This window comes from Ranitomeya variabilis, chromosome 2, assembly GCF_051348905.1.
Source record: "Ranitomeya variabilis isolate aRanVar5 chromosome 2, aRanVar5.hap1, whole genome shotgun sequence".
NCBI lineage: Eukaryota > Metazoa > Chordata > Amphibia > Anura > Dendrobatidae > Ranitomeya > Ranitomeya variabilis.
The window spans coordinates 956,466,988-956,484,370 of NC_135233.1; the positions used below are offsets into that span (position 1 = coordinate 956,466,988).

Below are 17,383 nucleotides of genomic sequence, written 5' to 3' on the forward strand. Positions count from 1 at the left end.
GGATCACAATGCAGCTTCTTTGGTAAGCGCTGTAGCTTGCCAAATAAGGAGAGAGCTGATGATGTTTGCTCATCTCTATTCATGAATCCATTCATCAGTCATTATGAATATGTTAGTTATTTCACAAACTGTAGGTCATATTTTTCTATGCCATTTGTGTATCTTTCTTTAGCATTTATTCAATTGGAAAACTAATTTGTAATTATAAGAAAGTAACTTGAAGGCTAAAATTAGCTTTCCTTTATATAGTAACCTTTCCTATCTTTTTTTTCTCCTGGATTCCGCTCAAACAATGCTTTTCTACTCTCTGTTTACTATCGTATGAACATATTTCAGAGGACACAAGGTTCCTTAGAGAAAACGCTACAGGTTAGAGCTGAGACGGAGCGCAGCTCAGCCAGTAATTGTGAGGTTATAGCTTTATATTTGTCATTATTCACTTGTCTCCCTGGAATATGTTTAGCTAAAGTTCAGGTAAAGAGTAAAGATAAAAGGTACAGTCAAAGTGCTACTCCCACAGTTGTCCATAAGTTGCATTGAGCAGAAGTAATTATTTTTGAAAATGACAAGTCTAAAAAAAGTTGCAAAATGCGTATATAAATTGATTTGTGGCACTCACCCGTACATTAAAATTCAGCAGCTTTTATTCGAAGGAGGCTTGTGGAATACTAAGAGTTCATGGACAACAGCCTATTCGCACCTGACCTGCGCTGCTTCCTGGTCCCGGACCCTCAGTGGGCGTTCCTTTTTGTGCCATTTTGTAATATACATAAACCCATTTTGTCTGTCTTGTTCTCTCATTGTGGTTCTTGTTTTTATTAAAGAAGTCCAGTTTTGAAACGCGTAGGAAATATAAACCTCTCTTCTACTTCATCTTCATGTCTAATGACCCCTTATCTCAGCAGCACAGCTTTTACTATGTTAACCCTTTACCGACATGCGCTGTATATATGGTGCTGCTATTTCTGGTCACTGCACTGCATTTCATGGTGACCGAGTTAAGCTGGCTGCTATCTTAGAAAGCAGGCCACCTCTGCACATCGCCCTGGGGTTCTGTACTGCACCCCCGCATCGGTGATCACTGTGAATGGCTGTTCAATTCTGACCAGCCAATCACAGCAATCTGACAATAAAGTTGGATAAAAAAACAAAACCATGTGACATGCTGTGATCGGTGCTGTCTAAGACAGCACCAATCATAGCAGTCACAATGAGTTGGGTGATTGCGACGTCACCTCTCCTGGTTAACCCCTGTTATGCTGATTGGCTGAACAATAGTTTTTGACCAATCAGCGCCAAAGAGGTTATTCTAAAATAGCGATCCCATTCTGCATGCCATCTTTACCTCAGAGTTGGCATGCAGAGTGGTTGTAGACCCCCCTGTTACCTGAAAGAAAAAAAAATCATTGGTGGCCAGTGTGATCCTCCAGCGATCTGTGTCCGGCTCCTGTGATCCCCTGTACTTCGATCTTCTGCTGTGCTGGCTGCTGTGTGACTGATCTGTGATCACAGCATCAGCACCAGTTCCCCAATCCCTGTCCCAGTCTCCCCCATCCCTCCCCAATCCACCACTCCCCACTTGTAATTTTTGTGCACTTTTTTGTGCTTTTTCCGCGTGCGTGGCGTCTTGCACTGAGCATTTGTGCTCTTCCTGTGGCTGCAGCTCTCTGATCAGTATCACTCCTGGTCAGAGACTGCACCAAGGGACTGTTTCTTCACTAGTTACAGTAGTGGACATTGCAGTAAGTGACGTCCAATTTTTTTAGAAATAAAAAAATAATAGTAGTTAGTACAGTGTAGCTTCCTAGATAGTGACATAGCGTATTAGAGTAGCGGACATCACACTGTTGGTAAGACGCGTAGGTCCTATCATTAGTACCTGACACATCAGTGCACTCTTGCCTATATATGAATTGGAGTTTTCTTTTGAAATGGGTCAATAAAAGATTGCTCACCTCTCATTGCTGGATTGCACCCCTCTTTCCCCCGTTTCTGCTATGGCTGCTCTACACCGATCCGCTCGTGGCTTTGGAGAACTCCGAAGACCATACACCCATATTGAGCTGACTATTTCAATTTCTTTTTCCCTGAGAGCCATAAACTTCCAGCACCGAACAATATAAAGGAGATTTTACATCTCCAGAAACAGAAGACTGAAAGGTTTAAACAATTAGTAATCTCATTTTGGTCTTTCTTCCTTTTAGATTATATCACCAGTGCTTTTTTTATACATTTTATTTCGGCTTGTTATATAAACTTCTATACCTTTTATACCCCAAAAAAGTATTGTTGGAGTTATTGGCTAACCAGAAAAATTATATTTGCAAGGTTTCAGAATACGGAGGCTCTTTATCAGGCGAGTTTACAAATCAATGAGACAAGAGCCCAACATTTAAGAGATGTTACAATAAGACGTTTGTGCCGGGGGATGTTGCAACATCTAATAAATGTTGTGCTCTTGCACATTCACCTGAAGAAGCTTGCAAAACATAACTTTTCTGGTTAGATAATAAATGTACAGATACACCGATATCACAAAATAATATTTTATTGCACATTATAACTATGGCTGGTTAATAATGCAGAATAAATGATCATTCTATCTGGTCACAATATGAAAATAAGGCAGATAGAGTCACAGATTGTTCAGTGAAGAATATTTATTAAAACAACTTTAAGGAACAGCTTGAAAGTTTAGAAAAAGAACTTTGTAACAGAAACAAAATTGTATAAAAATGTGACCTATTTTTGCATATAACAAAGCATCAGTACATACAATATTTTCATCACATTCAGTAAAATGCATTAGTGGAAAAAAAGCATAATAAGAATAACCTGTAAGTATCATGTAGGGATCATTACATTGCCGTACAGATTTTTTGCAATAAAGTGGTGAATTATATTGTGCATAATAAAGCTATATTACCATCTATACATAAGAGCGAGACATTCAAGCTGTCAATTTGGATTTACAAAGTAAAGCTACTTTTCACATTAGACCTTGTTTTATTACCGCATACCGCAGGAAAATGTGACACGATGTCATATAAACTGTTTTGTATTGAAGCGGCTCATTGGCTTGCCATATATATATATATATATATATATATATATATATATATATATATATATATATATATATATATATATATATATTACAGTCTGCTGAAACAGTTACTGAGAGCTGAAATCCTGCACTATTGCTGCCAGAGAGGAGGTGTTTGTTTGAGGAAGCAAGAATGATCCATATGGATATGATACATCAGATTCATCCATACAAACCTATGTAAATTGCATCCTATACGGCTGAGCAGTAGTGATGAGGGAACATGATCGTAAAAGGTGTCATCTGTGCATGCTTGGGTGCTAATAGCCTGCATGTCTCATAGCTTTTCGACAGCCACAACACATGCAGGGATTGCCCTTTAGCAGTCGAATAGCCGCGAAGGACTCAAACATATTTTTTCGAGTCAGGTATTCAAGCTAGCAGCCGCAAATCTTGCAGCTACGTTGACATAAACTAAATCTCCGAGCACACCAAGGTACTCAGAGACCACCAGAGCATGCTCAGAGAAACCCAAGTAATGAGCACACTCACTCATCACTAGCAGTGAAGTGATTGCCGGTTTGTTAGGCAATCCATGCAGCTGTTGAATAGCCACGAGACATGCAGCTGCAGATAGTCGAACATATTTTTCGAGCACAAAGAAGATAGTAGGTGAACATACGAGCATGTTCGCCCATCACTACTTAGGGTACTTCCTCATGAGACGGAATAATTAGCTGCAAATCTGCCTTTCAATTTCACCGCAAACAAGTGCGGAGTCTGCGAAGTTTAAGGTACCCTATATGCAAATTTCCCCTCAAACTAATGGGGCATTAACAGAGAGATTCTTCTCTAAGGACATTTACTTTTCTCCTTATGACACTGTTCAATCACAAGAAGATTACGGTATGAAGAGGGAAAAAAGCAGAAGCCCAAAGAAAAGGTCAAAACAGGGGTGATCTAGGCAGAGTGATGTGTCTCATTTGATCACTGAGAATTTCTCACTACCGTTGCTTCCTGCAAGAGAAGAGAAGAGGAGAGCTGCATCAGGGAGCGCAGGGGCAGTGAAGATTGTCGGGGAGCAGCATTTGTCACATAGATCTACTATTATTCTGGAATAATGCCCCATGCTCTTGTTTCCATCAGTCTTGTCTTTTTTCTGACTTCTGTAAAGCCAGAGCTGTCAATCAAGAAAGAGAAGGGCAGAGACAGATGAAAAACAAGCAGGTGGGAAGGTGAACTGAACTGCAAAATTTTATTCCTTCATTAAAAACATGTATCAAAAGAAAGTCATCATCAATTATTCGGCTAAATCATCTGAGGAAAAAGTACCAAAGAGGATTAAAGTCTTGGTTGACACGTCTCAAAGTAACACTTCTTACTCATAAGAGGTTATGGGCAAAAATTGTTACTTTGAAACGCGTCAACCTAGACATTAATCCTGTTTGGGACTTTTCCTTAGATGATTTAGCCAAATAATTGATTATGTGGACTGTGTTTTGACACATGTTTTTAGCGATGGAATAAAATTTTGGAATTTAACTGAAGTGCTGGGTCAACCTCTATTTCTGGACTGGATTTAGGATCTGGTGCCCACATGGTTAGGTGAGCTAATCACACCCATCATGTTCTCTAACGTGAACTTAACTGCCTGGGCATACATTACTAGTATACATGGCCTCTATACGTGTGGGTTTATTAGGGTTGTGTCCCCTACAAGGTGCTGCACTTGGTTTAGCGAGTCATTATGTCACTTCTAGCAGACTCTCTTCAAAAATATAATCACCTAGTAATAGCCCTGAAAACTGAAATGTAGGCACCAAGGTAGGTGGCTACAGAGATTTTCGTTATAGTTTATATCAGATAGCCTAATTTCATTTGCAAGTTGGTGCCATTTTTGGAGCATCCTATACTACACAACTGAGTAAGTGACATTACAGATTGGGCTCCAGAAACCATAAATCTGCATTGGACATAGAGAAAATATGACACTTAACAAAGATGCCCCGAAAGGATTTCCTTTCCATAGAAGCCTATATAGTTGTGGATATATTACAAAAGACTTCATTTTGCTTAAGATTTGCTTTCATCCCCATAAATGTTTACATGAATGCATGTATAATCAAATGTGTTAGAAAGAGTGATAGTTATTAAGCTGTTGGCATATTTGGGGAATATGACCTGATTAAGCAGAATCATTATTTTCTGCCAACTCGGAGGCAATGCTGCCAACAATGTCGTTAAAAATTCCCGCAATCTGTTTTCTTCACGGCTCCTCCCATCTCGCCTCTCATACTTAGACCAATATGACAAGTTAGTTGGCAAGAGAAATATGGTACTATCGACTGCAAAGTAGCTGACAACAGTAAATCAGAAGACAATTATATTACTAAGCACATGCGGCTCTGTCAGCCTATTGTACTTGTACACCATGGTACAATGGCCCTTTCTTTTCTATTTGTTCAGCTAGAACTAATTTTGCACTTCTGCAGAAATGAAATCCATAAATTATAATCAAAAATTACTCTGATGAATGTGGTCACTGTGTATCTGACATTCACATTAAAGGTCAGATTAAAATCAACGACGAATAACATCTAGTAATGATCCAGAATTGAACAAGGTGAATTCTTCGGGGTCCATAGGCTTTTTTTTTGTATGGGGTGTTTTTTAAATTCTGCTTACAATTTATTTAATAGACAAATCTGATGCATTTCCCAAACTGAAAATGCTCTGAAACTCTTTTAGAGTTACTGTTTATTTACCCTTTATATTAGTTTACATTTTCATATTTTTTTATTTCATAGACTTAAACCATTACATTCAGTTACCCGCAGTGGCCACAATATTTTGCTGAGTACTGTATAAATCTTCATTTTATACCCTACAGCTAATCCATGCAGCAGGTGAATGCAGTTGTATCATTTAACTCTACAGCTGTTTTAATACAAGTAATGGGATTTTAATTGCAGTAAGGTCGGAAAAAACTAAATAGATAAAATAAACTTAAAATAAAAATGTCAGTATCTAAAGGCTATCCGGTTACCTTGCACTCCTAGTTATTTATTTTATTTTTGAAAAGAGTCCACTGAATTCACAGTTTCTTTAACTAACTGGGGTGATACTGGAAGTGACTACGACAGATAATGTACTGCCATTTCTAGTGTCAGGAACAGATGATATTCATCTACTAAATCCCTCATTTTCCTTCTACGGTTTTAAATACACAATTTACGCAGCTGTTTATTTTATGGAAGGAATTAATCGTTTAGCGATGGTATTTATGGATTTTTCTACACTTGTTAGCATATGCCCCGATTAATTCAGTTTACAGTTTTAATCTTTAGATTCAGATTTATTTTCTATTCTAAAATGAAGAAACATAAAATTTAGAAATGTAAAATAAAAGAATTCATTCAGCTATGGTGCTCGGCGGAGGTTTACTGTGCGCCATATATAATAAGTGATACAAGTAATATTTTACAGGAAAAGTACAAAAAACATTGCACAGATCTTCATCCCTTATAACATTGTTCGTATACATTCAACCACTGGGACCCCCGTCAATCAGGCAACCATATCCCCATACAGTTAAATGGCCTGGCCTGCCAGAGATCCACGCCACATCTCATCTAGTACCCTATTATACACATTTGGTGGGGGGCACTTGAGAAAGAGTGAATAACCTGATTAAAATGCACCATGAAGGTTGTGTTCCCCCACTTCCCATGTACATTGCATTAGGCCATGTGCACACGTTCAGTATTTTTCGCGTTTTTTTCGCGTTTTTTCGCTATAAAAACGTGATAAAAACACGAAAAAAACCGCTAACATATGCCTCCTATTATTTACAGTGTATTCCACATTTCTTGTGCAAATGTTGCATTTTTTTCCACGAAAAAATCGCATCGCGGAAAAAAAAGCAACATGTTCATTAAAAATGCGGAATTGCGGGGATTCCGCACACCTAGGAGTGCATTGATCTGTATACTTTCCGCACGGGGCTATGCACACCATGCGGGAAGTAAGCAGATTATGTGCGGTTGGTACCCAGGGTGGAGGAGAGGAGACTCTCCTCCACGGACTGGGCACCATATAATTGGTCAAAAAAAAAGAATTAAAATAAAAAATAGTGATATACTCACCTTCGATGTCTTCCCGCCTCTCAGGTGCATGCTGCCGCTTCGGTTCCTATAGCTGGTGTGCGGTGAAGGACCTGCGATGACGTCGCGGTCCTGTGATTGGTCACGAGACCGGTCATGTGACTGCTCACGTGACCGCGACGTCATGGAAGGTCCTGCACACACACACCAGCTATAGGAACGGACGCCGCTGAGGAGATCAGCTGTCTGCAGGTGAGTATAAGCATTTTTTAATTTTTTTTATTATTTTTAAACATTCTATCTTTTACTATAGATGCTGCATAAGCAGCATCTATAGTAAAAAGTTGGTCACACTTGTCAAACAGTATGTTTGACAAGTGTGACCAACCTGTCAGTCAGTTTTCCAAGCGATGCTACAGATCGCTTGGAAAACTTTAGCATTCTGCAAGCTAATTACGCTTGCAGAATGCTAAAAAAACCGCGAAAAAATTTTAAAAAGCTTGCAATATGTCGTCTTCACCGAGGGAACAGGATAATTAGTCCAGGCCTTTACTATAATAAACATGATAGTTCCTTAGGAAGGGGCTGAAAACTAAGTAGGGCTTTGTGGCCAGAGCTTGGTCAGTTTTTGCAGCCATATCATTGGCTTCTGAGTCCAATACCACTTGTATTGTCCTGATTATGGCCCACCCTGATAACCCATAACCGTAGGGACTGAATTCTAGTAACTAGTGCCCTATTACAGTTTCCCAGTAGTGCTGCATTTTTATAATAACGGCTATAAAAATCTGTAGGGTTTATCGGGCGCTGTGCCCTCTCATTCTGGAGTTCTGGGCGCGCCCTGTCAGTTGGATCACAACTACAGTACCTCAGCAATCTCCTCCAGGATCTGAAGCTCATCTTTACTAGTCCTGTATGTTACAGTGTTTTAGGGAGATTGACTCTAAGTTCTAATGTCTTGTCTGAATACACATTAGCCACAAAACATGCGTCAATAAATCTTTCGACTAATGTTTGCTACAATATAAAGAACTGTTCACATTTGCATTTCCTTCTTAATCTACAATACAAGCTGCAATACTGAGCTCGATCTCTCACTTCTTACACATCACCATCGCCTCCAAGACCACAGAGACTTATAATGGGGTCCACCGGGTTCTATCGAGGAGTTTGCCGTTTTCGCGAGAAAATCAAAGTTGCATGCGGTATTATATTTCACACCAAACAGCCCTCGATGCAGATGTGAATAAAGCCTTAGATTTATACTTTAAAAAAAATTTAAAATGTTTACATTCATATATCATTTAATAGGCTAACTTTATATGTCCATGTTTGCTAATCTCCGTAACTGAACATACATCCTAAGCCCCCTTCACAAGTCTGTGTTTGCACTGTGTGTGGCATCAGTTTGTTCAAGGACCCAACACATACCCATGATATAATATGCTGCTGTGCACATGTCCGTGTTTTTACTGGCAGCATGGATGATATGGGCCAATACTAGTCTATGGGTCAGTGTAAAACACACAGAGCACACCGATGGCATCTGTGCGCCATCTGTGTGCTGCATGTGTACAGTGCAAAGTACAGGAGAAGTTTTGTAAGTTCATTTTTTCTTTATCCATACCAGAAAACCACGAATCCAAAACACTGATGACACCGGCACTGTTTTTTCCAGTAACTGTTTTATACGGAGGTGTGAAGGAGACCTTATAGACATATATGAACCTGCGGCCAGGTTGTGCATTGCCATCCGTATACAGAATGAGATACATCTGAATTCAGCCTTACATTTCTGCATACTTCTTAATCTTTTATATGTCTTCCTTCTATCAATACTTCGAGGTATATATTCAATTTTATATCAAATATTAAAGGTCATTACGGATTTCATAACACAAAATATGAAACATGGAGACAGTTTTACTTTGGGTTTACATGGGCAGATTTCTACTGCTATAATATATACAATATAATTAGTTAATTGGCATTTGTTTAAAGGGAATAGATCTCGAAATAATAATTTCCAGAATTGCATGTGTTAAAAAATGTTCCCGTGCTGATATAATCCTATAAATGTGCCCCTGCTGTGTACTGTGTAATGGCTGTGTCTGACCATACAGGAACATGGACTGATCACACCACAGCTCCTGGGCAGGTGGAGGGGGGGAGCAGACAGGACAGCATGGGATCACAGATGCTGCTTTCTGTGAGGTAAAACTTTTCTGAGTCTGTTCAATAACATGTTTTATCTCACAAAAATAATCAGTTGTGATCCCTGCTGTCCTGTCTGTATACTCTCTTCTGCATCGTCCCCTGGCTAGGATATATGATATGATCAGGCCATGTTCTTGCATGGTCAGACACAGCCATTACACAGTACACAGTAGGGGCACATTTATAAGATTATCTCAGCCCAGGAACATTTTTTAACACATCTAATTGTGGAAGTTATTATTATTCTGAGGTCTATTGATGAATATGTACTTTGTTCATGGAAAAAACCCTTTAAGGCCCTTATACATCAACAATGCAAAACTATGTAGTTAGATTACGTGCAAAGAAAAGATATGTTGCCAACAACAACTATGAATTTGAGGCTGCTTAACCTATCCAATCAGCTGATGAACAAGTTTTGAGCTTGTTTGTCGTCTGACCGGTGGCATCTTTTATCGGCCATTGATTGGGTAGGACGAATACTTATCATCTGCCAGAGTTACATAGGATTTAGCCTGAGGTACATGAAATTCTACAGTATATGTAAATCTGGCAATTATATGGACAGAAGACGAATATGAACATAAATGTGCATAGTTGTGGCATAGAAGTGCACCTTTATATAAAAATTAAAGGAATGAAAACTTTACTGGCAGGAAAAAAGTAACTAACCAGAAACCAAAGACAACAACATGTATGTGCCCCTGGAGAGAGCACCGCAGATTGTTCTAGTGATTGGTGGAAGTCTCAGCACCCAGACCCCCAACTCCCAAAGGAAACCCCATTCTATCAAACTCCGCATACCATAAAAAGCCACTTTTGAGGTATTAAAAGGGCTTTCACACAAACAAGAGTTCATTTTAATCAATAGTTCTTGGAATAATAATAAGTTCCATAATTGTGGTTAATAAAAATGTTCCTGTGCTGAGATAAACCTATAAATGTTGCCTCACTGTGTACTGTGTAATGGCTGTGTCTGACCGTGCAGGAACATGGTCTGATCATACCACAGCTCTTGGGCAGGGGGGTAGCAAAAGAGAGTATACAGACATTACAGCACGGGAGCACAGCTGATCCTTTTTGTGAGGTAAAACATTTCCCTCCCTGTTTTTAAACAATGTTTTACTTAAAGAAAGAATAATTTGCGATCCCGTGCTGAAATCACTGTATACTTTTTTTTACCCCCCTGCCCAGGAGCTTAGACCATGTCCCTGCACAAGCAGACACAGCCATTACACAGTACACAGCAGGGGCACATTTATAAGATTATCTCAGCACAGGCACAGTTTATTTAAACACATCCAATTGTGGAAATTATTATTATTCCAAAATCTATTGATTAGCATTGAACTTTTGTTAGTAGGAAAACCCCTTTAAATTATGTCACTGATCCCAAGTAAACCGACTAGTTACATTTTAGGACTATTGACTACAAAATGACTGGCTCCATGTCAATGCAATATGTTTAGCTAAATAATAAAAAATCCCTTATTTCACCTAGGACATAGAATATGTCCAGTAATATCTGCATTTAAATAGCAAATTATATGTCTAGATTTCCCCCAGGCTGGCTGAAACGAGGGGGATATGATCCTCTGTCAAGCGAAAAGTCATATCTCCCAAGTCCTAGATCTCCCTCCTGTACATTATCTGTACCCTCGGTCTGTGCCGGCTCATCCCTGCCCTGCTGTGCTGTAGGGGGCTGGATGGCAGCCGATAAGGTGTCTTCATAAGATGCGGTCAGTTCATCATGGCTAACAATGCAGTCCATGTCATCATCTTTAAGCTCTTCCTGCTTAAAAAGAATACAGAAAAGATTATATGGTATTTTAACTACAAGTACTTATATAGCTATTCAATGTTATATGTCGATATTAGGTAGCTCCAGTGTATCCCACTCTTAATAGCTCTATAAAATCCAGGAATTGTTATAAGGCCAAACATTACTTATCTATTAAATCACTCAGGCACGTTGACCTGTTGTACATCCATGTGACTGCTTCAGTCAACAGCAGGCCTCAATGGTGATGCTTTCAAGTATGGCACAAGATCACTTTGAAACGCCAGAGTCCAGACTAGTCCGGCTCCTTCCCTAGCTGGCTTTTCCCAACAATGCTGCAGGTGATTGAAAGGTTTGTCCTCGGTCAGATCATAGTGAGACACCTATCAATCACCTGGAGCAGTGCTGGGAAATACTGGACTAGTATCGTCTCTGGCCAGATCTCCAAAGTATATTTCTCTGAAATGCTGGAGCATCTAAAGGGAACCGGGTTTTTCCCATATAAAGTACAGCCAGCTCCTGCACGCCCTTATATACAGCATTCTAGAATGCTGTATGTATGTCCCCAATGAACCCTGCATAACAGAAAAAAGAGCTTTTATTATACTTACCTATGAGGTGGTCCGGTCCAATGGCTGTCGGTGGTCGTGATCCAGCATCTTCTCTAATCTTACGATCACCATCCTCCTTCTTGCTTTGTGTGGATGACGCGTCCTACGTCATCCACAGTGTCCTCCATTACGCTCCTGTGCAGGTGCACTTCTCTCTGAATTGCCAAGGGCAAAGTAAAGTACTGTAATGCACATGTGCAGGGAAAGGCCAAAGTGCGACGGCATATGCGCACTACAGAACGTCGCTCTGCCTTTGGCAGGGCAGAGAGAAATATGACTGTAAAGGGGCGCAATAGAGGACACTGTGCGGATGACGTAGGACATATCATCCACATGAAGCAAGAAGGAGGATGGCGATCGCAAGAAGAGATGAGGCACTGGATCAAGACAAGTCACGGCCATTGGACCAGAGCGCCCTGAACGTGAGTACAATAAAAGCTCTTTTTGGTGCTATCCAGAGCACATTGAGGACTTATGTACAGCATTCTAATATGTAATAACAGAGGGCTTACAGGTGCTGATTGTACTTTATATGGGGAAAAACCTGGTGACAGGTTCCCTTTAGGAGCATAATATACCTGATTGCTATCATGCAGCCAGGGTGAAAGTCATGCTGCCTTCGGTTTGGGCAGCATGAATTGCCTGATAGGTTCCCTTTAACAGGTTTATCTTATGATATTTTATAAAACCAGGTAGGTCTTCTGCTAATATAGACAGCTCTATCACACCCAATATCAGTAGATTGAGCTATCATATTGTCAGTAGACATCTATCCCATTGTTAGTACTAAGCTTCATTATACACCAATGTTAGTAGATATCTCCATTATATCCCAGTGTAAATAGATAGCTATCATATCTAAATGTTAATAGCTCAATCATATTCCAATGTAAATAAATACGTAAATTATATCTCAATGGTATAACATTGCTCTATCGAGGACATATTTCAACACATAACTATATTATTTATGTATATTTAGATACATCAAATAGCTAAATATATATATATATACTGTATATATATATATATACAGTATATATATATATATATGTATACACACACATTTATGTTATTTTTAATTCATGCCTCTTATTTAATAAGAAAAGGAGAGCTTTTCAATGTTATTTTTTTAAATTAATGTAAAGTTGCAATATTGCTTAAGACTGTACATGCCAACCTTTATAGCATATTCACACAATGATTTCCATTTTGCAGAAAAACTGATCTGTTAAAAATGACAACTTTGCTGTATCTTCTATTTTTTTAAATAAAGGTTTATACTTAACATGAAATAAATGGATCAGAAAAAGACAAACACTAAGTAAAATTTTATAAAAAAACAAAACAACAAGCCATACAATTGAAAATCTACAAAAAATACGGAATTAGATAAGCGGACTTCTGACATCTTTTTATATCATAGCATAGAGCGTACTAACATATATTTATAGACTTACTGCGTAGGCCTTGGGGCTGGTAAGCACTCTGGCGATGGGACTGCACCACTGCGGCAATGTGCTTGTGAGAGGAGGACCACTGTGGGTTAATATTGGCTTGAGGTATCTATTTATTAGTTAAGGATTGCAAATGATAATTAAAACAGAGAAATCAATACACACATCAACCTATGGAAAAAAATTTTGCAAGTCAGAAAAAATAACAATCCACCCATCTCAACTCCATTGAGCTTTATTCTCTAAGAGCATTACCACCAATTTGCTAAGAATCTCGATCTTCCCAAAAATATAAGATTGTATAATGTATCAATCAAGATACTGCATGTCACTACTACATGCCTCTGATAAAAATAGTCAGAGCCAAAGTATTGTTTTCGTGTGTGTTGAAAAGTTGAGTGTGAAAGGTGAGTTGACGAGACACTTACAGACATGGACAAAATTGTTGTTACCCTTTTGCTAAAGAAAAACCCACAATGCTCACTGACATGGCTTGAAAATGACAAATGTAATTTTCTATTTAAATTCACTGAATATCAACTAATGAAAATCAGATATTGCTTTTGAATTGTGGTTCAACAGAAAAAAATGAAAAATAAAATAACTAATGAAAATTGCCTGGACTAAAGTGATGGTTCCTTTAGAAAGGATTGAAAATAATTATTTGACCATAAATACTGTACATGTTAAACTAAGGTGTGTTGTATACTTAGCATCTCAGGTTTACACAAACTTGTAATCAGTCAGTCTGCCTATTTAAATGGTGAAAAGTAGTCACTGTGCTGTTTGGTATCATGGTGTGTACCACATTGAACTTGTACCAAAGACAGTTAAGGAGAGAGTTGTCTCAGGAGATTAGAAAGAAAATTTTAAACAAACATTTTGTAGGTCAAGACTATAAGACAATCTCCAAACAACTTGATGTTCCTATTACTACAGTTGCACGTATTATTCAGAAGTTTAAGGTCTATGGGACTGTAGCCAACCTCCCTGGAAATAGCCACAAGAAAATTGATGACAAATTGAAGAGATGGATAAAACAAATAGTAACCATAGAGCCCAAAACAACTTCTCTTCTAAAATTATTAGAAGTGAACTCCAAGGTCAAACTATATCAGTGTCAGATTGCATCTGTCGCTATCTTGGGAAAGATACCAGAGGAAACCATTGTTGAAAGTAAATCATAGAATGGTAGAGTTGGAAGGGCATCCTGGGTCATCTGGTCCAACCCCCCGCTCAAAGCAGGATTCACTAAATCATCTCAGACAGATGCCTGTCCAGCCGCTGTTTGAAGACATCCATGGAATGAGAACTCACCATCTGATGGAAGGAGAACCCAGCCTGTTCCACTCATTGATCACCCTAACTGTCAAAGAGCTTTTTCTAATATCTAATCTGTGTCTCCTCCCATTCAGTTTCATCCCATTGCTTCTAGTCTTTCCTTGTGCAAATGAGAATAAAGATGATCCTTCTACAATGTGACAGCCCTTGAGATATTTGCAGACAGCTATTAAGTCTCCTCTCAGTCTTCTTTTTTGCAAGCTAAACATTCCCAAATCCTGTAACCGTTCCTCATAGGACATGGTTTGCAGACCGGTCACCATTCTGGTCGCTCTTCTTTGAACTTGCTCCAGTTTGTGGATGCCTTTTTTAATGTGGTGCCCAAAACTGGACACAGTATTCCAGATGAGGTCTGAGCAAAGAGGAGTAAAGGGAATCATGACTTTGCTTAATCTAGACTGTATGCTTCTGTTAATACATCACAGAATTGCATTTGCCTTTTTTGCTGCTGCATCACACTGTTGACTCATGTTTAGTTTATGATCTATTACTACACCCAAGTCTTTTTCACATGTGCTTTTGCTTAGCCCTATTCCTCCCATTCTGTATGTGCTTTTTTCATTTTTAATGCCCAGATGTAGTACTTTGCATTTTTCCTTGTTAAAAACCATTCTGTTAGTTGCTGCCCACTGCTCCAGTTTATTTATCTTTTTGAATCCTCTCTCTCTTCTCTAGTATTAGCTATGCCTCATTGCTATGTGTCGTCAGCAAATTTAATCAGTGTACCCTCAATTCCTTCATCTAAATCATTGATAAAGATTTTGAACAATACAGGGCCAAGGATAGAACCCTGTGGTACCCCACTTGAGACATTCTTCCAACTGGATGTGCAGCCATTTATGACCACTCTTTGGGTCCGATCACTAAGCCAGTTCTAAATCCACCTAACAGTTGCCTTGTTCGTTCCATACTTAGTCATTTTTTCAATAAGGATGGTGAGATATTTTGTCAAATGCTTTGCTGAAGTCAAGATATACTATATCTACAGCATTTCCCTGATCCACCCAGTCAGTGATTCTGTCATAGAAGGAAATTAAGTTAGTCTGACATGGCTTTTTAGTTACAAACCCATGCTGACTCTGATTAATCACTTCATAAAAAAGAGAGACTGGAATTTGCCAAAATTAATATTGACAAATCATAAAGCTTCTTGGAGAATTTTCTTTGGTAGATTAGCCAAAACTGGATCTGTTTTGCAAGTCACATTAGCTCTATGTTCTCAGACACAAAATTAAACATACAAACAATAGAAAATTTATCTACTGAGAAACATGGAGGAGGCTTGGTTATGTTTCTGAGCTTCTTTTTTGCATCTGGCACTGTGTTTCTTGAATCTGTGCAGGGTACAGCATGGGAAACACCTTCGCGGTGGTTTTTATTGGAGGTAACGCTACCACCAGTAAGACCGTCAGTCAGAGCACTGCAGGGTCATGTTGTCAGATGTCAGCATGATCCCGCAGCTGTGACTGCGACCTGCAGTAATGCTACTGCCGACTGTCGGTCAGAGAGCTGTGGGATCATGTTATCAGATGTCAGCGTGACCCCGCAACTGTGACCCCCAGTGGTGACCTGTGGTAAAAAGCTTACCGCAGGTCACCAGGGGTGGGCTGATGAGACTACTGCTACCATTGGGCTATGTCCGCTGTCACTGATAACAGTGACAACAGGTGCCGCTGATGGGAGATGTAGTCTCATCTGCCGGCGCCTGTGCTTACAAAAAAAGTAAAATAATTACATACATGTTCAAATAAAAATAAAAAAAATTATACTCACCTAACACCAAATCCCCGATGCCCTCATCTCCTAGAAATAATGTAAAATAATAAACCAACATATACTCACCTGTTCCCCATAGTCCACATATTCCTGAGTGTCCCACAGCGATCTCAGTTGCAGAACAGTCACATTGGGAGATGTGACTGCTCTACCCAGCCACCGGTGATACTCTGACAGGAGGTGATCCTTCCCGTAGTGTATCACTGAGCTGTCGTGAGAGAGTTCACCGGAGTTTATCAGCTGTGGTGCTCTCACTTACGGCACCACTGTGTGAGAACTTTCTCACGCAGCAGTAGTTTCCTAAGGGAGATCATCGAAGCGGATAAGCTGATGAACTCCGGTGAACTCTCACACGGCAGCTCAATGATACACTGACAGGAGGTAATCGCTCCCGCAGTCACAATAAGTGACTGCTCTCAAAGTGATCCTGATCATCGTGGGACATTATGGATTATCTTCTCTGTGGACAGGTGATGAATACTGTGGTTTATTAATTTATTTTTGTTGCAGGAGACTGAGTTAGAAAAAGTATGCAAAAGTCAAAGTTTATTATAATGTTAGTGGTTTGTTTGTTTGTTTTAACAAGGGACAAGTATACTTCTTAAAATTTGATACAGTTCCTTGAATAGGTCTATGTCTCTACTCTCAGAAAATTACATGTGTGGGGAGAGTGTTGTGAAATTGGATTCTGGGCTCCCCCGGTGGCCACTGGTGGAATTGAACTTGTGTGCATCATCCTCTCTGTTCACCTGTTCCCATCAGGATGTGGGAGTCTCTATATAACCTTGCTCCTCTGTCAGTTTCATGCCGGTCAACAATGTAATCAGAAGCCTTTCTTTGCATGTTCCTGCTACTAGACAACTCCCAGCTAAGTTGGACTTTCGTCCTTGTTTGTTTTTGCATTTTGTTCCAGTTCACAGCTGCTGTTTCGTTACTGTGTCTGGAAAGCTCTTGTGTTCTGAAATTGCCACTCTGGTGTTATGAGTTAATACTAGAGTCTTAAAGTAATTTCTGGATGGTGTTTTGATAGGGTTTTCAGCTGACCATGAAAG

General features: G+C 39.4%; 1 protein-coding gene across 2 annotated transcripts in view; it reads right to left on the reverse strand.

Annotated features, from left to right (window-relative positions):
- Positions 1-10,667: 10,667 nt before the first annotated feature.
- Positions 10,668-17,383, reverse strand: part of SLC9A9 (solute carrier family 9 member A9) — a 1,256,356-nt gene continuing 1,249,640 nt past the window's right edge. The window contains exons 15-16 of one of the 2 annotated variants that reach the window (XM_077290810.1): positions 13,218-13,323; positions 10,668-11,158 (exon numbers count right to left, since the gene is read on the reverse strand). In XM_077290810.1, coding sequence (XP_077146925.1) covers positions 10,910-11,158; positions 13,218-13,323 — 355 coding nt within the window. In that variant the 3' untranslated portion in view covers positions 10,668-10,909. Of the gene's footprint in view, positions 11,162-13,217; positions 13,324-17,383 lie in introns of both variants that reach the window. The other variant, XM_077290809.1, reaches the window with a different exon arrangement.